The following is a 20,994-nucleotide window of genomic DNA, read 5'->3' as shown; positions in this document are numbered from 1 at the left end:
AAGCCAACTTTGAAGCCATGCATAAAATTAACTGTTTATGTTGGATTATTATTATGAGTAACTGCTCATTTAATGTGGTGTGGTATCCCTGTTCAACAAATTACTTATTTTAAAACTTTTAAATCTCCACACTTTTCATATATCAGCAGAAAATATCTGTCAAGAAATTCACCAAAGTTTAATGAGACCATTTTTCAAAGACTCCCAGCCCTTTTCGTTCTAGAAATGACAGTCGGAGAAGCAAGATCTTCAATATCTCTGAGAAATCCTGATCTAGTTTTTACTTACTAGTTGTTAATATCATATCTAACCCTGACCTTTTATTTATGCTTGGTAGAGGTGCAATAGCTGAAAGCAGATATTTTTAGTATGAATTTTCCCTGATACTCCCATCATCGCCTTGTGTTTTACAGGAGTTTCATTGCAGCTGCAGAGGCCAAACTGAAAGCGGGGCAGAAGAGCAGCTTTCTGACTCTGCTGGACAAGAAACGCTTGACCATGTGCAAACAGGAGCTGGTGAGGAAAAACCACACCACCTTACAAGATATTCAAGATCTTAGTCTTAACTTTGGGATCCCAGAATTATTTGTTTAATTTAATATCTGATAGATAAATATGATTTTATCAATATCCTTTTAAATAAATGTTCGGGCTTTTTTCTATAGCTCTTATTCATAAATATTTGAATCAATAAAACATATATTGTCTATATAAAGTCTAGTCCGATCCTATATGTTTTGAGAAAAATGTGATCGGTGCTTGTAGAGTCACACCCAAGCAATGTAATTTGATCTTTAGCAATTGATATTTTAGCGCACCGATACTAAAGTAACTAAAAGTCTTTCTCATTTTTGCCTACTGACTCAACCTCAGAAAAAAATCACTGTTTTCTATTTGAATTTATTTCAGGACTTTGACTAGACCGTATTACAACAAATTAATTTGATTTCATCTAAATCTAATCTAATCCAACTTTAGTTCAGGCTGTATGCTTGAATTTGTTGACCTGTTAGGAGTTGACTCTACATCCCGTCCTGAAGTCTTTTTCTCACTGCTTTAAGCAACCATTTAAAGTTTTCTGACCTTGTCTTCAGGGGGATAAGCAATGTTAGTTTTCCACCCCACAGAGCATTTTGTATTTCAACACTATAATTTTGATCCTTTGTGTTTGCAGCCAAATTGCCACATGTTTGCTGCATAATTTGGCTACAAACAGGATTTTTTAAAGCTTTTGAACTTTCACTTCCTATAAAGGCCAGATTTGTGGTCAGATTCTCCAACAGACAATAAAAAAAGAACTAAATTTGTTACATATCTGTTGCCTGAATTTGTACAACCTGCAGTATGTGACAGCTCTGATAATTATGACTGCTGTAATTCAAAGCTCTAAAGAGATCTTTAATTGAAGAATCACCAGATCAGTCTGCAGCTATGGTGTTCTCCAGTGACATGTCATTGCAAAGCATTAGTAGAATAAAACACATAACATGTAGGCATATGTTGCAGGAGAGCATGATCGGAGAGGCTGAGTCGTTGTTGGGGAGGAAGAGAACAGGGGGAGCAAAAGAAATCCTGCAAGAAGCAACTAAGCTAACACAAAAACTGCGTTTCCTCGTGGAGGAGGTGAAGCAAACATTCAAACTGCTGCTGATTGACATGTTTACCATAAATAAGCTAACTTTTCACTTTCATACATACACATCCTTACATTGCAGCCCCAACATACAGTCCCGGACATGTTTGTGTGGTTGCTTAGCAACAACAAACGTGTTGCATATGCCCGGGTTCGAACCAGAGACCTGTTGTACTCCAGCAACCAGGAATCCAGAGGAATCCTCTGTGGGAAGATATTAACACTATATCTGAAGGTAAGAACACATATTACACTGCTCCTGTATAGCCTGGCACGTCTGGCAGAACAAAAAGGTCATGTGTGGGTGGGTGGGGGGGTTTGTGCAGCCACCAGGGAAGCGGCCTTCAGGATTGTCAGTTCAAGCCAAGCTGGATGTGTATCTGTGGTTTGGAGCTTGCTCAGACTCTGCCCACATGCTGGATGACCTGCCTGCAGGATACCGACCAGACACAGGGGGCGCCGATGGTAACAGCCCTCCTTCATACCTGCTTTGCACAGGTGAGCGAGAAGCATCAGCATGAACACTCTTAGCATTATGTGAATTTTGGATCGATCCAAGAAGGACGCAGAGTCACTGGTCTTACAAATTGTTGCCGCTCAGTCTTTCAGAATAATTCCACTAAAAATGTTAGATATCCAAGAGTGGATATATCCAGGTCATCACAAGCTATGTCTATATATCCAACATATACTGGCTGTGTGTTACTGTCACTGAACCAGTGCATTTATAATATCACTGAGTAAATTGATCAGAAAATAGAGAACTCAGAGATAACCAATGATCTGCATTCAAACTGGCAGAAAAAAGTTTTCCCTGCAGAAAATTTTGAAGTGTTCATTCAACTCCTGCTCAGTTAAATTAAACACTTTCAAAGTGTCTATTTTGGTCCACATTATATTGAGTTAGAATAGCCAATTTAAAGGGTTTCATGACATAATTTGTTTGTTTTTTTTTACCTAATTTCATATATATATATATATATATATATATATATATATATAGCAGTTCTCGCCGTAAAGCAAGACTGACTCTCACGAGACTTCTGAGCCTGTGGGTGCGGGTCGGTGCTCCTGCAATTGCAAGTGCAGTATTTCCCCCACAGACCACCAGGGCGGCCGAGAATTCCTTTGTTTTCAACCTGAAATGACTCATTTAGTCATCCATAACGTTATGGAACACATTAATTAACTGAAAAATGTTGCATAGTGTCCCTTTAAATCTGCCCCCCAAAAAAGCATTTTTAGAGCACTATTTAGGGGTTTCGTTATGTTTCTTTGTGACGTTAATGGGGAAACTCAACAGGTAGATTGTCTGCTTATACGGTGGCTGAGAACAAAGACAGAGCTTTAGTACAGGTCACAGCAGCGTAACATGCTGGGGCTGCTAGCAGCACCTCTCTTTAAGGTCCTCTGTCTGTAAAATATCAGGCCTTCTGTCTGTCAAAACTCCTCCAGTGAATTCAGACAGGCACTTTGCCAATAGAACTGGCTCTATTTCAGAATAGAGCTGGCGGTGCTTGATCGCCCAGCTCAGCTATCAGCTCCCCTGTCAGTTTTGCTGCTCCGTTCCATGCAGCACTTATCAATTTCTATCCTGATGCAAACTTATGTTAGATGTCAGATTATTTCTGCAACCAACCAGCAATGCACCATTTTACCTTAGTGATACTGTTTTAGTAATATTCCGTTTACCTGAACTCGTTATAAACGATATCTTTACAATAATTCAATTCAATTAATTTTATTTATATAGCGCCAACTCACAACACCTGTCATCTCAAGGCACTTTACAGAGACAATTCAACCAGATCAAACAGTCAAATTGATTCAAGGTTTTCTATCTAAGGAAAACCAGTTGATTGCATCGACTCATTGACTCGAAGGCAATCCCTCACACTAAGCATGCTTGTAGTGACAGTAGAGAGGAAAAACTCCCTTTTAACAGGAAGGAACCTCCAGCAGAACCAGGCTCAGTGTGAGCGGCCATCTGCCGAGGCCGGTTAAAGTAGACCGATATATGACCCCAGACTTCAAATTGGAACAAAGGGATACGCCCATTCTGGATCACTTATATCTTTTATTACATCTTAATCATACAGGAGTGTGAAAGTTTGCCCAAGTTTGCATTATTATTATGCTTTCCTATCATTTTTTTTCTTTTGATTAAAAAGTGTTAAGCAGCCAACATTTGGATGCAGGTATAGGTTAAGATCTGCATTTTAACAGCCTCATAAAGTCTGTTCATAAATAATATGTCTATTGGTTTAAAGAATTATTAGAATCAAAATATTTCCACCACCCCCTAAATGAATTATTGTTTTTGGTGACTTGGTTTAGCTGATGTAATCAGGTATGAGGTTTTATTTTTGCAGTAAAATATGTCAGAAGTTTTCAGAACTGAATGGATCTGCTGTAATGTGTTCCCTCAGAGCAGAACCAGTTCGCGCTGCGCTGCCACATGTATCAGGCTCGTGGTCTTATCGCTGCAGACAACACAGGCCTGTCGGACCCATTTGCTCGAGTCACGTTTCTCTCACACTGCCAAACCACCAATGTGAGTGTGCCATTATGTGTCCTGCTCGGTATCCTGACCAACGCTACTTTAAAATCATCATGACTTTGTGGTTGTGTGTTTGCTGACAGATCATTAATCAGACTCTCAGTCCTACATGGAATCAATGTTTACCAATGAGCAACCTCGTGCTGAGTGGAGACCTGCAGCATGTCCTGGCAGAGCCGCCATATGTTGTTGTTGAGGTTTACGATGATGACGCTCTGGTAATCCCCACAGAAAGTAGATGATGCAGAGGAGTCTGTCTTTCTGCCATCTCTAACCACCACAATGTCTGGGCTCTGTTTAGGGAAAGGCAGAGTATCTGGGTGCCACAGTGGCCGTCCCTGAAGTGCGGTTGGCCTCCGAACCCTACTCCCCCCCTACCCTGCAGTACAGTCCGATTCACTGTGGCAGCCAGTCAGGAGGAGACCTGCTGGCCGCATTCGAGCTGCTGCAGGTTAGTCACTACCATTGCCGAAGAGACAAGGTCAGATTTATCCATATTTGCTATCCACAGCATCTTTTTAAGAAATTATAAACAAACCTTTTATAACAGTAATGGATGCCAATGATGTACAGCAGTTACTTAACATAATTATTCAAACATGATAATCTAATTAAAATCAAAATAACTCAAATTGGGGAAAAAGTTAAAACAATTAAATGCGGTCTGTTTAACATAAGATCGCTTTCCTCTAAAAGTCTACTAGTTAATGACTTGATTTGTGATAATCACATTGACTTGTTTTGCCTTACAGAAACCTGGCTGCAGCAAGAGGATTATGTGAGCATAAATGAGGCAACTCCTTCAAGCTATTTAAATTTTCACATCCCCAGAAGTTCTGGGCGAGGAGGAGGAGTAGCAACAATCTTCCAGTCTGACTTACTGATTACTCCCAAAACAGTTAATACCTACAACTCTTTTGAACATTTAACCCTTAATTTCCCTGATCCAAATTTCAAGGCAAGAAAACCTCTTCTTTTTGTAACTTTGTATCGTCCACCAGGTCCTTACTCTGAATTTTTAGATGAGTTTTCAGAGTTCCTTTCTGATTTGGTATTAAATACTGACAGGGTCATCATAGTGGGAGATTTTAACATCCATGCTGACATTGAAGGCGATAGCTTAAGAGCAGCCTTTAATGCTATCTTAGACACTATTGGCTTTGTTCAAAATGTGAATAGTCCCACGCATTCTCATCTTCATACTTTGGATCTTGTGCTGACATACGGCATAGAATGTGAAGAAATAACAGTATTTCCTCACAACCCTGTCCTCTCTGACCACTTTCTAATAACCTTCAGGATTACTTTAACAGAGTTCTCCTCCCCCAAAAGAAGGTTCAATTTTAGTAGATCTTTATCAGATAGTGCAGTTATAAATTTTAAAGAATCTGCTTCACTTTCTCTCTCCTCTGTGTCACTGAGCAGTGCTGCAGAGTGCAAAAGTTTAGCTTATTCCCCTTCACAGGTTGATGATTTTGTTGATGGGGTTGCTAGTTCTCTGCGTATTGCCTTAGACAACGCAGCTCCTTTGAAAATGAAAACCGTTAAAAATAGAAAGCTTGCTCCTTGGTTTAATGCAGAGCTGCGTACTTTGAAGCAAAATGCTAGGAAACTGGAGAGAAAATATCGCTCCACAGGCCTGCGAGAGTCCTTCCTAGTCTGGAAAAATGGTTTACTGCTGTATAAGAGGACCCTTTGTAAAGCAAGAGCAGCATACTTCTCCTCATTAATAGAGGAGAATAAGAATAATCCTAGATTTCTTTTTAATACAGTTGCCAAACTCACCCAGAGCCATAGCTCTGTTGAACCGTCCATTCCACCTGCTCTTAGCAGCAATGACTTTATGGGATTCTTTATAAATAAGATTGATCTTATTAAAAATAAGATCATAAGCACTCCTCTATCCGCGATTGTACCTGAGGTAGTCATGGAATCTGAACTGGGTTTAGACTGCTTTGATCCAGTTGAACTCTCTGAATTAGCAAAATTATTGTCTTCATCTAAGCCTTCAACTTGTATGTTAGATCCAGTTCCAACCAGGTTATTTAAGGAGGTATTCCCTTTGATCTCCTCCTCCATTTTAGATGTGATTAATCTATCTCTGTTACAGGGATATGTACCTAAAGCTTTTAAGGTTGCTGTAATTAAACCTCTGCTTAAGAAACCGTCTCTTGACCCAGATGACTTGGTCAATTATAGACCTATATCCAATCTTCCTTTCTTATCCAAAATTCTTGAGAAAGTAGTTGCCAAACAAGTTTGCGATCACTTCCACCATAATGAACTTTTTGAAGAGTTTCAGTCTGGCTTTAGAGCTCATCATAGCACTGAAACAGCTCTGGTGAAAGTCACTAATGATATTCTCATGGCCTCAGATAATGGACTTGTATCTGTGCTCGTCCTGTTGGATCTTAGTGCTGCATTTGATACAGTTGACCATAATATTCTTTTAGAAAGACTTGAATATTTTGTTGGAATTAAAGGAACAGCACTAGACTGGTTTAAATCTTATCTATCTGATCGAATTCAGTTTGTTCATGTTAATGATAGATCTTCAACACGCTCAAAGGTTACCTGTGGAGTACCACAGGGATCAGTGCTAGGACCAATTCTCTTTACTTTATACATGCTCCCAATTGGTAGAATTATTAGACAGCATGGGATTAATTTCCACTGTTATGCTGATGATACCCAGCTATATCTGTCTATAAATCCAGATGAAGCTAACCCATTACATAGATTACAGGCATGTCTTGAAGACATAAAAACCTGGATGACTCTTAACTTTCTGCTTCTGAATGCAGACAAAACAGAAGTTATAGTCTTTGGACCAGAGTCTCTGAAAAAGAAACTGATTAGCCAGTCACTTCATTTGGATGGGATTAAACTGATTTCAGATAATAAAGTAAAAAATCTTGGTGTTGTTTTTGATCAGGACCTGTCATTTAGGTCCCATATCAAGGAGGTTTCTAGAATTTCCTTCTTTCATCTGAGGAACATTGCAAAAATTAGAAATATCCTGTCCAGGGGTGATGCTGAGAAACTAGTCCATGCATTTGTTACTTCAAGGCTGGACTATTGTAATTCTTTACTATCAGGAAGTCCACAAACTGTAGTTAAAAGCCTTCAGCTGATCCAAAATGCTGCAGCCAGAGTTCTAATGAAAATTAAAAAGAGAGATCATATCTCGCCTATCCTGGCTTCTCTTCATTGGCTTCCTGTTAAATCAAGAATAGAATTTAAAATCCTCCTTCTCACATATAAAGCCTTAAATGGCCAAGCTCCATCTTATATCAGAGATCTGATTGTTCCTTATGTTCCTAACAGAGCACTTCGCTCTCAATCTGCAGGTTTACTAGTGGTTCCTAGAATTTCTAAAAGTAGAATGGGAGGCAGATCTTTTAGTTATCAGGCTCCTCTCCTGTGGAACCAACTACCAGTTTTAGTCCGTGAGGCAGACACCCTGTCTACTTTTAAGGCTAGGCTTAAAACTTTCCTTTTTGATAAAGCTTATAGTTAGAGTGGCTCAGGTTATCCTGAGCTATCTCTATAGTTATGCTGCTATAGGCTTAGACTTTTGGAGGACATAGGGACCCCCATTTCATCATTCTGCTTCATTCTCTCTCTGTTCTCCTATTCTGCAGAATCTGTTAGTTCAATCTCTAACCTTCTGCTCTCTCTGCTTTTCCTCAGAGTAGCTTTGCCTCGTCTGTTCCTGTTTGGCTGTGACGTCATCCTGGAAAGAAACATCAGCTGTGCTGCTTCTATCAACACCCTTGTTTATAGATGTTGGAGATCGGCCTGTTTTCCAGTGTGGTCCTGTTTCTCTGACCGTGACTGAGTGGATGTGCTTTCTTCGTCCTCTGGCATGGGAGCTGCCTTGGAGCTCGTCTGCCTGGCTGTGTGTTTCCTGGACGGGGCCGCCTTTTACAGCTGCTTTTTGTATCTCTGCTTCTGTCTCCTTGAACCCCAGTCGGCCTCGGCAGATGGCCGCTCACACTGAGCCTGGTTCTGCTGGAGGTTTCTTCCTGTTAAAAGGGAGTTTTTCCTCTCCACTGTCGCTACAAGCATGCTTAGTGTGGGGGATTGTATTTGAGTCAATGAGTCAATGCAATCAACTGGTTTTCCTTAGATAGAAAACTTTGTATCAATTTGATCTGGTTGAACTGTAAAGTGCCTTGAGATGACATGTGTTGTGAATTTGGCGCTATATAAATAAACTGAATTGAATTGAATTGAAACATCCTTGTGAACAGAGGAATGTGAAGAAGGGACAGGTGACCATGTCACAGACTCTGCAGCAAACTGACCATATCAAAGCCTTTTTTTTGCACCATGTTTTTTTTCTCCCACAATGTTTACATTTTATCGCCGCTGCACTTTAAGACATTGAAATGTCATGAGTGCAGTACTAAAAACAAAATTTTATTTTGTATACACAAGATGGCAAAAAATGTTGTCTAAGTGTCATAAAACAGGACGGATGGGCCCAGTATTTAAGGTGAGACAGTCAGTAGGAAAGTTCAAAACTTTTATTAAATGAAAATAAACAAAACTAAAGTTGAGCTGCTAGGATCTGCGGCTCGCGGATGCTGCATGAAGGGGGCGGGGCATCGTCCAATCTCAGACACTCTGTGGGAGAAACACAGGTAAGTGACCACGATCATCTGACAGAAGATGATGATCTCAGTGAGTCACTTGCCTGATTTTACAGTCCAGTCCATCTTCCTGGAAAGGGGTGCAATCCAGCCGCTGGACTGAAGGCAGATGTGGCATGCGTCACTGAGATTGTCCCCGGTGCACCAGTCCCAGAGGATTTGCAGGAAGCCGATCCTGGACAGGGATTCAGAACAGGCAGCAACAGACAGAACAGGCAGGATCCAGGCTTCCAGGCATCCTAGAGCTCCCAGGCAGGTTCAGAGTCCAGAAGCGTGACCAGGTGGACACGCACAGGAGCAGACAGGATCAGGTGCAGACGGGCAGGCTCAGTGGAAGAGGGTAGCCGAGACAGGACGTGGAACCAGAACTTGAGCAAGACCTTTAAACTTGTCTCCTCCTTGCAGCGAGGCTTTCTGGAATAAAAACTGAACCTCCCCGCGTACAGAGCCAAAAACCCAGAGGGCTCAGCAGGGAAGGAACAGTGGACGATTAGGAGACGAGACAAACACAAAACCCTCTTTCTACTGGCCGCCAGGTTCCAGGACATGAACCTGAAAATAAACAGAGCTGAACAGACTGAAAAGAAAACAACATCTAATGATCTGGCCATGATAGCTGGAACTGAGCCCAATATAAGGGCAACTGCCAGGTGGATGAGATGAGTGATAATTAGGAGCTGAAAGAGTAAAGCAGGTGAAAGGCCTGAGTAATTAAGGCCAGCTATCACAGCAGATCATGACACTAAGTCTGAGTCATACCCAAGCTGGTCGTAGCAGGGCAAGTCTGGATCAGCTACTACATACAGTAACAAAACTTTCCGACTTATCTAGTCTCTTCAGTAGAGGACCTCAAATGATATAGATTTGTTCTCCTTCTGTTGACTTTTTTAAAACCATGTTATAACTTAATAACGAACAATGCATACTCATTCACTATTAACAAAAGTTACTGTTTCTAACATAGTAATCCACAAAGAAGGTTTCTTATGACCACTGTGTAGGTTAAAGCCTCTGAACAGCTGAATGTTCCAGATTTAGAGGAGCAGGAAGGAGGCATCTATACTGTTCCTGCCTACATTAGGCCTGTTCTCAGCACCTACAGGCTGGAGGTTTGTCTGCTTTCATCACTGATCAAACGGTGTTAAAATTATCTTTAAATTGACCTGTTAAAATGGATGTTTATGCAGGTTTTGTTCTGGGGACTGAGGGAGCTGAAGAAGGTTCAGCTCCTATCCGTTGATCGGCCACAGGTTTGAAAAAATACCTCACTTCATACAGAATGTGAATTGAGCAGAGAATTCATAATCATCATAAATTCTGCATTTATCAAAATGTTTCTTAATAAATCAGGGATACTTGGGAAATTAGCTCTAAGATTTTTATTTTTCCAGGTGTTCATCGAATGTGCAGGTAAAACCCTGCGCTCCTCGGTTATCCAGAAGTACAAGTCCAACCCAAACTTTACCACACTGGTAGATGCCATTGAGCTGGTAAGATCAACATCCTTTACACAAATAGACTACATTAGGATGAAATTTGTTGCACCCAAACAGGTCTGTATCTCATGGGTTATGTTAAAGTGTGGCACACAGATCAGTCAGCACAGAATATATCTCTTCAATTCAGATCTCACCACAATTTGTCAAAGGACATCAGGAATCTGAACCTAGCAGAAAAGAATAGACCTACATTAATTAGAACCATTTGGTCAAAAAATAAGGCAAAAAATCTCCCAAAAGCTGGAAGAGGCCAGAAAACCATCAGCTGGATTTCAGCTGAATGAAGTATTTCTACAATTTTTTTTACGAGAAGAAGAAGTAAAAACATTTTAACAACATCTGGAGAGATCACCAAAACTTCCCAGATGTTGATAGATGATTGTGAGGCAAGATTTCCATGCTGAATCATACTTTTTGGGGAAAATATCTTATAGAAAGACAGTGAGCTGCCTCAGCAAGGGAGAATTCTTCTAAAGCTAAAACATCAGTTGACATAAAATATTCAGGAATACAAAATAAACAGGGTGCTGACCCTGCGATAGAAGGAACTGGGCCATCTAATGCCCCTTACAAAAAAAAAAAAACACCAACAGGCAGGAATAAAGCTTCTTTCAGCTTGTCACAGACTCTGCATCAAACTTACATCATCAAAACAAAACACTACATCATTGCACCATATTTATTTAATCCTCTGAACTTACATATCAATGTGGGTTTTTTTGCACCATGTCTGTTTTCTCCCACACTGTTTTTATTTTTACCGTTTTTAAGAAATGGAAATGTCATGAGAGTTGTACAAAACAAAATTTCTCTTTATATGCACTCTGTGTATACAAAATAACAATAAAAGTTGGCTGAGTCTTTTTAAATACATTTTGAGGAATGAATGGGTCGAGGGGCTTCAAATCTCAATCAACTCTCTTACATCCTTTCTTGACTGCTACTGCAAAGACAACTGAGAAGATAAAATAAAAAAATGTTTATTGAAACAGGCCTGTTTTGATAGAGAAAATGATATCTATAGATTCAACAATAAGAAAACTGGCTTGAGAACTTCCCCTCCACCACTATTACAGTCTTACCATGAGACTGACATAGGCTTGTCCCGATCCGATCCACGTATCGGATCGGACGCCGACATTGGCAAAAAAATGCGTATCGGCAAAGCATGTAAAACTGCCGATCCAGACTGCCGATCCAGTTAAAAAAAAAAAATCCGGTCCGTATTTTCCAGTTTCGTTGATTGAAACAATCCATTCCACTGTTTTGCGCCAGTGTTCCCCGACCGGGCCGTATTTTCCAGAACACCTTCAACACACCCACAGGTCTTTTTGGGTCTGTCTCCCGGCCTAACCATTAAAACAGGTGAATTGGAAGATAGCGGGGAAAATGTCAGCCGTGTGGGATTATTTTATCCTGCACGATGTGTAGATGGAGACTAGGTGTGGAGGACATTGGGGAGTATAAGGCATTTTTGTTTAACTATTATTTGCACAGATTTTTTTTTAAGCAGTGTCTTTTTTTCAAGAGTAGAGTCCTGATTCTAAGTTAATAGACTATTTTCCACTCCTGTCTGTTTTGCATTTTTATTAAAACTTACAGTAATACTTGCACCTTTAACTGTTTACGGTTTTACTGTTCACTGTGCAATATTAGATGGCTATTCATAATTTTGTCCAGTTTGTGTTTATCTCTTAATAAACAGGTACGTTTGTTGTTACCAATCATTGTGTTTTATTCAATCTCACCTAATTCAGCTGGCTAGATGTTATCAAGAGTACTAAAACCCTTTTCAACATGAGTCCTACAACTAAGGCTAAATACTTTAACTTAAACTTAAATACATGCTCGGATAGGCTGGTATCGGCCAGTATCGGTATCGGATCGGAAGTGCAAAAACCTGGATCGGGACATCTCTAGACTGACATTGATGCAATACCCTCTATATGTGTAGTAGGATGTGTAGTAGGACTTGTGATAAAAGAATGTCCTTTGAGAGCTCAGTTCTATCTTTTTTACAGGTTTATAATGGAAATGATCTCGCATGTAATCACTCATTTTAACTTGGCAGCAGCTGTTAGAGCAGTGAAATAGTTCCCTTGTTTACTGATGCACAGGATCGTCTTAATCTTATTTTTGACAATGTACCTCATGTTGCACCCTGCACTGATCTATGGGTGGATCACAAAAAAATTGTCTTTTACCTCTATTGTCTATTGTGTTACAGGAGTTACCAGAAAATGAACACCTACATCCTCCACTCAGTATAACAGTTGTTGACTGGCGGGCATTTGGCCGCAGCACACTAGTTGGAAACCACATTATCAACAACCTCAAGGCCTTCACATGCACTGCTCTGCCTCCTCCTCCTCCTCCTCTAGTTCAGTTACCCAACCCTCCTCAGGTCACGCTAACCCCAAGACCTTCTCTGACCCCAGAGCCACATGGAGTTGAGGGTAATGGCCGTCTGTAATGATATACTTTGTTTACTGAGAGCTGTCAAAGCAGTTTGGGCCTTCCAGTTTTCTGGTGTGGTGTAAAATAAAAGGTCAAGGTGACCAGCAGTTTAACTAAATACATAAAATGCTGAAAAACCTGTTTGATTTCTTACTTAACAAACCTGTAGTGCTTGTTAAAGTACAACCTAAAAGTAAGTAAACATTCCTAGATGTAAGTGGAATTGCCTTTCATTTGAGCAGGTGAGTGAAATTACCTGACAATGAAATAAGTACTTAGAACCTAAAATAAGTTAAATGTCTTAAGACATATATTTGACATTCAAAGAGGTTAAAAAACACACTGTGATATATATATATATATATATATATATATATATATATATATATATATATATATATATATATATATATATATATATATATATATATATATATATATATATATATATATATATATATATATATATATATATATATATATATATATATATGTGTATGTATGTATGTATAAAGATATAGAAACTTTTTTTTTAAATAGTTACTTGAGTTATAGAAGGTTGTAAACAAAAAAGACCTTAAAGAACAGGTCAGATTTTTACTGTAGAAAAAAAGCAAATTATTAAAGATAAAAACAAAAGAAATACAACTTAAAAAAAGAAACCAGCAATACCGCAACACTGCCCAAAAAAATAACATCTAGTGAACCGTAAGGCTTAAATTGAGTTGCATTTGACTTAAAGTCATTTTTCTTTCCTAAAGAAGAGTGGAAATAAATTTTTTCATGGTTATTTAAATGAATCCACTCAAAAAAGTTTGGAAACAAAGGTGTCAAATGAAAAAGCAACCTAGGTATTTACAGATCTATGAGGCAACCCCGATTAGTTGAACATCACATAGTTAGCGATATGTATAACCATTAGAATGTGCAAAATAAATAAAAATGTACAAAATACATGCTGAAAACAAAATCTATCCTAGAAAGAATAACAACACAGTGAGCTGTCTATAATGCCTGACAGTAGGCTACTCTATGCTTGACAGTAAGATGTAATTATTGGACAGAACTCGACTGGGTGGATCTGAAGTGATTCTTGACCAATATAACTGGATATTAATGATATCAGTGCCTCCAAATTTGTATAAATAGACCTGAAATGAGCTGCGGTTGACAGGGCTGTCCCAGGATGCTATGGAGACCTGCTCGACAGTGGCCCTCACCAATCAGGACTTCCTAATTACTGTGGAGGACGAAGCTTCTCCAGCTCCAGCTCCACCTACACCACAACCAGAACCTAAAAGAAAGAAGGTAATATTCACACAATAAAAAGTTTGACTTATATCACATTTACTGACTAACATTTGTTTTGTCTTTATGATTATATAATTTCCACACAGGAGAGAATCTCAAAGAGCATCCACAGATCCACCAAGAGGAAGAGGCGGACAATTGCGGATGAATCTGCAGAGTCTGTTATTGACTGGTGGTCCAAATACTTTGCATCTGTAGACAAACAAGTAACTGAATATTCTGTTTTGTGCAGAAACAGTGGTCTGGTAGTTTTAGGAGACTTCAACATGTGCTGTTCTCTTTATTTCAGGCAGCCCAGAAGACAAGCTTTGAACTACCAAACGCGTTTGAGAAAGGTAAATAATTCTCATCTGAGGTTAAAAGGAATGCGCTGTCCTAGTTGATCTGTTTTATGTTGCCAAGACAGGCCCCAATAACTAACATGAACAAACTGAAATATTCAAACCAGCCAAGTGCTGTTCCCTTAATTCATATAAAACGTCAAAGAGTTTCAATTTAAATTGAATTCAGTTTATTTCTATAACGCCAATTCACAACACATCATCTCAAGGCCCTTTACAGTTCACCAGATCATCCAGTCAGATTTATCCTGTTATCTATCTAAGGAAAACCAGTTGATTGCATCGACCTATTGACTCTTCAGCAATCCCTCACACTAAGCATGCTTGTAGCGACAGTGGAGAGGAAAAACTCCCTTTTAACAGGAAGAAACCTCCAGCAGAACCAGGCTCAGTGTGAGCGACCATCTGCTGAGGCCGACTGGGGTTCAAGGAGACAGAAGCAGACATAGAAAAAAGAGGCAGAGATAAAGGGCAACTGTAAACCAGTCCCTGTCCAGGAAAAACACAGCCAGGCAGACGAGCTCAGAGCCAGCTCGCATGTCAGAGGATGAAGAGAGCACATCCAGCCAGTCACAGTCAGTGAAACAGGTCTACACTGAAAAACAGGCCGAGCTCTAACTTCTATAAACAAAAGGGTTGATGGCTTCTGTACCTTTGTTTGCTTAAGAGATCCTGCTGATTCCAATTTAAATGGGTCAGATTGCACAGGGCCTGAGCATGCATGGTAGCAGTTAATGACATTAAACCTGTTGACCTTGTTCTTAAAAACAATCCTTATCTAAGCTTAGCACAGACCAAAGACATCCTATCATGGAAACAGTAATCCATGGTAGTTGTGGCCCATCAAAGCAGCAAAATACCTCCCTATCAATAAGCAAAAATGGTTCAGGATTGGTTTTATACTTCCCAAGAATAAGTTTAAGCTGTTGATTTTAAGTTACATTTTCTAGATCCTAGTTTAGTTGAGAAACATTCAGAAATGTGCCTTTATAGGAGGTCTTTTCAGGGGTCTGGTAGAGTCTGTATTCTGACGCTTGGCAGCAAGGCAGGGACGATTTCACATCAAGCAGGGCGTTGTGATATTGTAAATCACAGATTTACAGAAACATTTAGTTCCATTTGGGAATAATAAAGTATTTCTGAATGCTGATCTGAATATTGTCCATTTCCCTCATGAGTTGAATAAGCTTAAGTGGATTAAAGTGTATATTTAAAGGGTTTTCCTGCCACTGAATAATTTTGTTGGGAAATGTATTGCTTGTGAAATCTTTTCTTCTACCTTTATTTTCTGTATTGATATTAGATTATTGTTTTATCATAACTAAGTCCCTGGGTCAAACAGGATGCGAGACATTTTTGATCATTTATAAATAAATGTCAAACACCAAAGACGCCTCAAGGAAACTATCATAAAGTTAAGCATTGTTAATAAAGGAAGGGTGTCGTGTTTTTGAGCTCACACTTATATCTGATGAGGTGAAGGTAAATGTCCCCTGACCGTCATACATTGTTGTGCATTGCAGCTTCACCGTACCACAGCATGCTCAGCGATGGAATAGACACTTTGGGTAAGGATTCGGCTACAGGAGTTGTTGTTAGGGACAAATTCAGCATCTGGTAATTTCACCTCCTGGGGAGTAATCTTCTGCTTGGTCACTGAATGATTTTTGCAGGATTTGGGGACTTTGTGAATCTGTTTGGTTTCTATGGCACAGCTGCAAACAGATGTGACTCCAAGGCTTTTAACTGTTCAATGTGAATAAAATGTACACTCACCGGCCACTTTATTAGGTACACCTGTCCAACTGCTCATTAATACTTAATTTCTAAGCAGCCAATCACATGGCGGCAACTCAGTGCATTTAGGCATGTAGACATGGACAAGACAATCTCCTGCAGTTCAAACCGAGCATCAGTATGGGAAAGAAAGGTGATTTGAGTGACTTTGAACGTGGCATGATTGTTGGTGCCAGAAGGGCTGGTCTGAGTATTTCAGAAACTGCTGATCTACTGGGATTTTCACGCACAACCATCTCTAGGGTTTACAGAGAATGGTCCGAAAAAGAAAAAACATCCAGTGAGCGGCAGTTCTGTGGGCGGAAATGCCTTGTTGATGCCAGAGGTCAGAGGAGAATGGCCAGACTGGTTCGAGCTGATAGAAGGGCAACGGTGACTCAAATAACCACCCGTTACAACCAAGGTGGGCAGAAGAGAATCTCTGAACGCACAGTACGTCGAACTTTGAGGCAGATGGGCTACAGCAGCAGAAGACCACACCGGGTGCCACTCCTTTCAGCTAAGAACAGGAAACTGAGGCTACAATTTGCACAAGCTCATCGAAATCGGACAATAGAAGATTGGAAAAACGTTGCCTGGTCTGATGAGCCTCGATTTCTGCTGCGACATTCGGATGGTAGGGTCAGAAATTGGCGTCTACAACATGAAAGCATGGACCCATCCTGCCTTGTATCAACGGTTCAGGCTGGTGGTGGTGGTGTCATGGTGTGGGGAATATTTTTAGGGCACTCTTTGGGCCCCTTGGTACCAATTGAGCATCGTTGCAACGCCACAGCCTACCTGAGTATTGTTGCTGACCATGTCCATCCCTTTATGACCACAATGTACCCAACTTCTGATGGCTACTTTCAGCAGGATAATGCGCCATGTCATAAAGCTGGAATCATCTCAGACTGGTTTCTTGAACATGACAATGAGTTCACTGTACTCAAATGGCCTCCACTTTGGGATGTGGTGGAACGGGAGATTCGCATCATGGATGTGCAGCCGACAAATCTGCGGCAACTGTGTGATGCCATCATGTCAATATGGACCAAACTCCCTGATGAATGCTTCCAGCACCTTGTTGAATTTATGCCATGAAGAATTGAAACAGTTCTGAAGTCAAAAGGGGGTCCAACCCGTTACTAGCATGGGGTACCTAATAAAGTGGCCGGTGAGTGTATGTGGTTCTGTCGCTGAACAATCTGCTCTATATCTGTAGCTGTCGAGGCAGTTCTTTTGCCAACGTGAACAAATATTGTTTAATTTTGTGCTTCCACTGGAAAGGGCGAGTTGGATTAAGTCTTAGAGACGGCTGGCTGGTCTAAGAATGAGACATAATGCATGTGATCGCAGAAATGCTTTGTTTAATGTGTTCTGTATCAATCTTTCCTTCCTAACGTTTGCTGTGCTTTCCCACAGTCGGCAGCCAGTCAGATGGAGACAAGAAGAAGAAACAGAAAGGAAAGGGGACGCTGGAGCTCCCTACTGGCTTACCTACTAAAATAGTGACACTCCAGGTAACAAGTTAGGAAAGCAATGCATCAAGTTAGCTTTACGTTTCTGTGCAGAACAGGGGTTCCCAAAGTGAGGTTTAGGATCCCTTGGGGGCCTTGAGGCAGCAAGATGATTTTCACAATCATTAAAATGTCATCTCTAAACTATATGGAGGGCCAAAAATAGATCATGAAATAAAAAATGTACCATGGAAAAATCAGATATAACATTTATTTATTTGTCTAATTCATGATTGAAATATTAAATATATAACTAAATTATAAAATTCACATTTAAATAATTAAATGCCTCATTAAATGATAAAACTGACACTGAATGTTATTGAATGTTATTAGAGAATATATTTTTTAACAATCTTATTACCTCCCTATTTATAAATAAGTTCAATGTTAAATAACAATATGTATTTTTAGGTTCCTAGTATATAGCACTGTTATTTTTAAAGATTACAGGCTGACATTTTTGGGAACCGCTGGTGTAGAACAGCAATAAACCTAGAAAAAACAGCAGCTACTTATGAAGACAACCGAAGGGTCCATAACGTGGTAATGTAGGTCAGGGATCTTTAACAGTTTTCAATCCGTGGCTGGAGAGACGGTGCAAAGATCCCCTCCCCATGACTGGGTGGTGTTAGTGAGACGGTGGGTGTGGTCTTGTCACCATGCCTCTGACTGATGTTGGACCCTGGCAACATGGTGAGGCAGATACGTCTTTGGCCTATTTGTCAGCGTGAATGACTTTCACATGGGAGTTAAGGGAATAAATTCTGCCTGGGCCCTCTTCTTGCTGCATTTACATTGAAATTTTTTGTTTTTACTGTTTCACAAGTTGCTTTTGGATTTAGGCATGTTTCCATTTTCCTTCTTTTTTATTTTATTTTTGAGTAACTTTTGACCAAAAAATAGATTTAATTTATATTCAAGGATTTTTTCCTGCCAATATGCAGCACTTGGTGAGGCATTAATGCTCTATGCTGGCAACTCTTCTCAAAAGATCAGCTACATAACGGATCAGGGTTTGATCCGACTCTGAATGAGTCATGTGACCCAGAGCCATTGATCAGTCCCCAGAGCGCCGCTTTATGCCAGTCTGAGCTCTCCGAGAACACCAGAGCTCAGGGACGTCAGCTGACCCAACACTATACAGGGGCACAAAAAAATGCGAGCGTGCAAGGAACACCAGAAAAATATTTTTGCGCAATCATTTATTTTAAAAAAGCATGGGCACAGATAATTAATGCAAGCACGCGAGCAAATATTTTAGAACACTTATTATTATAAAGCGTCATAAATAAATTGTTCAGACAGCAAACATGAACTTGAAAACTGAAAACTTGAAATGTGCAACTGTAAACGGAAAAACAAAAAAACATCTCTACATACATACATGTCTGTGTTTATCATTTCTATCTTGGCCCATACCATGATGGTGTGATGGTGATGATCCTATGAGCTATATGTTAATTTTTTTAACCGTAAACGGAAACGTCTCGGCTGCGTCTCAGCTGTCGATGAATTTGGAGAGTTCTCCTCTCTTAACTCCGCTGTGAGGGCAGAAAATTAATTGATTAAAAAGCTAACTAAAAGTTGTTAATAATAAAACCCCTACTTGATCAGACATATTATTGGTTCTCTGACATAAGATTCAAAATTATGATCATACAGTCATAACTTGACTGTATGATTGACTGTATAAGGGGGGATATGGCCTTGAATTTACAAGGAACTCCATGACTTCTTGATCTGCTAGTCCAAAGTTGTCTGTTATCAGCTTCTGATAGTTATGGATCTAGCGCCCCTAGTGGCTAAAATTTAAAGTATATATAAATATAAAATTTATAGTGTTGCTTTAACCCTTTAAAGCCCAATCCAAGAATAAAACAAAACAGAAAGAAAATAACTTTTTTTTGGTTTGAAGTCCTTATTTGGCCTTTTAACAAAATATGTAGAAATAAAAAAACAGAAATACATTTTTGATATTAATAATTTATTACTATGCGATAAGTCAAGATTATTTTTTGTGTAGTCCTCTACTGGCTGTTATCAGGTATATCTGATTGTTTACAATAGGATTTTGAGCAAAGTTTTTACCATTAAATTATGCAAAAGGTGTCAGACGCAAAACATTTCAGAAAACGTATGTATCAAATACGATACATTTGGCATTACAGGGTTAAGGATTTACAGAGGTTGTTTTATTTAAACATTTCATGTTCTAAAACACAAAAACTTTAAACTTTATTATTCTTACTGTGACTGATGGAGATCTTATCGGTGCAGCTATACAATAAAGAGCTGGAGGCAGAGTTTGGTGCGTTTGATGATTGGGTCAGCACATATGAACTGTTCAGGGGTAAGGCCAACGAGGAGGAGGGAACATCTGATGAGAGGTTCGTTGGGAAGTTTAAGGTGAGTTCCATCTGCAGGCTCTGCTGTTTTTTTCGATTTTCTCGACATGCCTTAACCTGTATCTTTATTCTGCTCCATTAGGGTCGATTCTGCCTCTATAAGATAAGTGATGATGAAGCAGAGGATGAAGAGGATTTCATCGACTTAGGCCACTTCAGGGTGAACAGAGGAATCCCTCAGAACATTTCTGTACAAGTTCTCATCCGGGTTTACATCGTCTCAGTGAGTTCATCTCAGTCCTGTCGGTTGTTTTAAAATGACAAGCGGTTGCATACTGCTTTTAAATCCCTGTATTCTTCCCAGGCGTCCAACCTGCATCCAGCGGATCCAGATGGGAAGGCTGACCCTTATATTTTACTTCGCCTTGGGAAAAATGAAATCAAAGACAGAGATAACTACATTCCCAAACAGCTAAACCCTGTTTTTGGAAGGTAAATAATTAATCTATTGTATATCTGAACATGTTCCATTAGACTTGTGTTTTGACTGATCTCTCTTTCAGATCTTTTGAGATGCAGGCCACGTTTCCTCAGGAGTCTCTGCTGTCGGTGCTGATTTACGACTATGACCTGGTAGGAGGTGATGACCTGATTGGAGAGACTCGCATTGATCTGGAGAACCGATTCTACAGCAAACACAGAGCCACATGTGGACTCCCCACTGAGTACAGCCTGTAAGTTCAAGGGTTTTCCTGGCTGGTAAATCAAAAGATTGATTTAAGGTTGAAGAAAATATGTACTTAATATTGTACAGTAGGAAAACACAAGAAAGCTTTTAATCGGAATAGAATACTGTCAAATGTCTCATTAACTGTACCCCATACTTTAAAG

At 39.7% G+C, this 20,994-nt stretch overlaps 1 protein-coding gene across 3 annotated transcripts in view; it reads left to right on the top strand.

Moving 5' to 3' along the window:
• fer1l6 (fer-1 like family member 6) overlaps positions 1 to 20,994 on the top strand; it is a 59,331-nt gene that overhangs the window by 17,027 nt on the left and 21,310 nt on the right. For 2 of the 3 annotated variants that reach the window (XM_038301368.1, XM_038301367.1), the window contains exons 18-37: positions 414 to 516; positions 1,507 to 1,623; positions 1,716 to 1,868; positions 1,960 to 2,131; positions 4,063 to 4,187; positions 4,277 to 4,411; positions 4,495 to 4,644; positions 9,853 to 9,960; positions 10,039 to 10,101; positions 10,243 to 10,341; positions 12,578 to 12,806; positions 13,982 to 14,115; positions 14,205 to 14,324; positions 14,408 to 14,453; positions 15,983 to 16,027; positions 17,661 to 17,758; positions 20,036 to 20,164; positions 20,246 to 20,386; positions 20,468 to 20,595; positions 20,667 to 20,837. In XM_038301368.1, the coding sequence (XP_038157296.1) occupies positions 414 to 516; positions 1,507 to 1,623; positions 1,716 to 1,868; positions 1,960 to 2,131; positions 4,063 to 4,187; positions 4,277 to 4,411; positions 4,495 to 4,644; positions 9,853 to 9,960; positions 10,039 to 10,101; positions 10,243 to 10,341; positions 12,578 to 12,806; positions 13,982 to 14,115; positions 14,205 to 14,324; positions 14,408 to 14,453; positions 15,983 to 16,027; positions 17,661 to 17,758; positions 20,036 to 20,164; positions 20,246 to 20,386; positions 20,468 to 20,595; positions 20,667 to 20,837 (2,466 nt within the window). The remainder of the gene's footprint in view (positions 1 to 413; positions 517 to 1,506; positions 1,624 to 1,715; positions 1,869 to 1,959; positions 2,132 to 4,062; positions 4,188 to 4,276; positions 4,412 to 4,494; positions 4,645 to 9,852; positions 9,961 to 10,038; positions 10,102 to 10,242; positions 10,342 to 12,577; positions 12,807 to 13,981; positions 14,116 to 14,204; positions 14,325 to 14,407; positions 14,454 to 15,982; positions 16,028 to 17,660; positions 17,759 to 20,035; positions 20,165 to 20,245; positions 20,387 to 20,467; positions 20,596 to 20,666; positions 20,838 to 20,994) is intronic. The other variant, XM_038301369.1, reaches the window with a different exon arrangement.

The sequence above is a fragment of the Cyprinodon tularosa genome, unplaced genomic scaffold (genome assembly GCF_016077235.1).
Source record: "Cyprinodon tularosa strain WSP-4 unplaced genomic scaffold, ASM1607723v1 ctg467, whole genome shotgun sequence".
Classification (NCBI taxonomy): Eukaryota; Metazoa; Chordata; class Actinopteri; order Cyprinodontiformes; family Cyprinodontidae; genus Cyprinodon; species Cyprinodon tularosa.
Note: the sequence above shows the minus strand (reverse complement) of the source record. Positions and strands in the feature narration are given on the sequence as shown.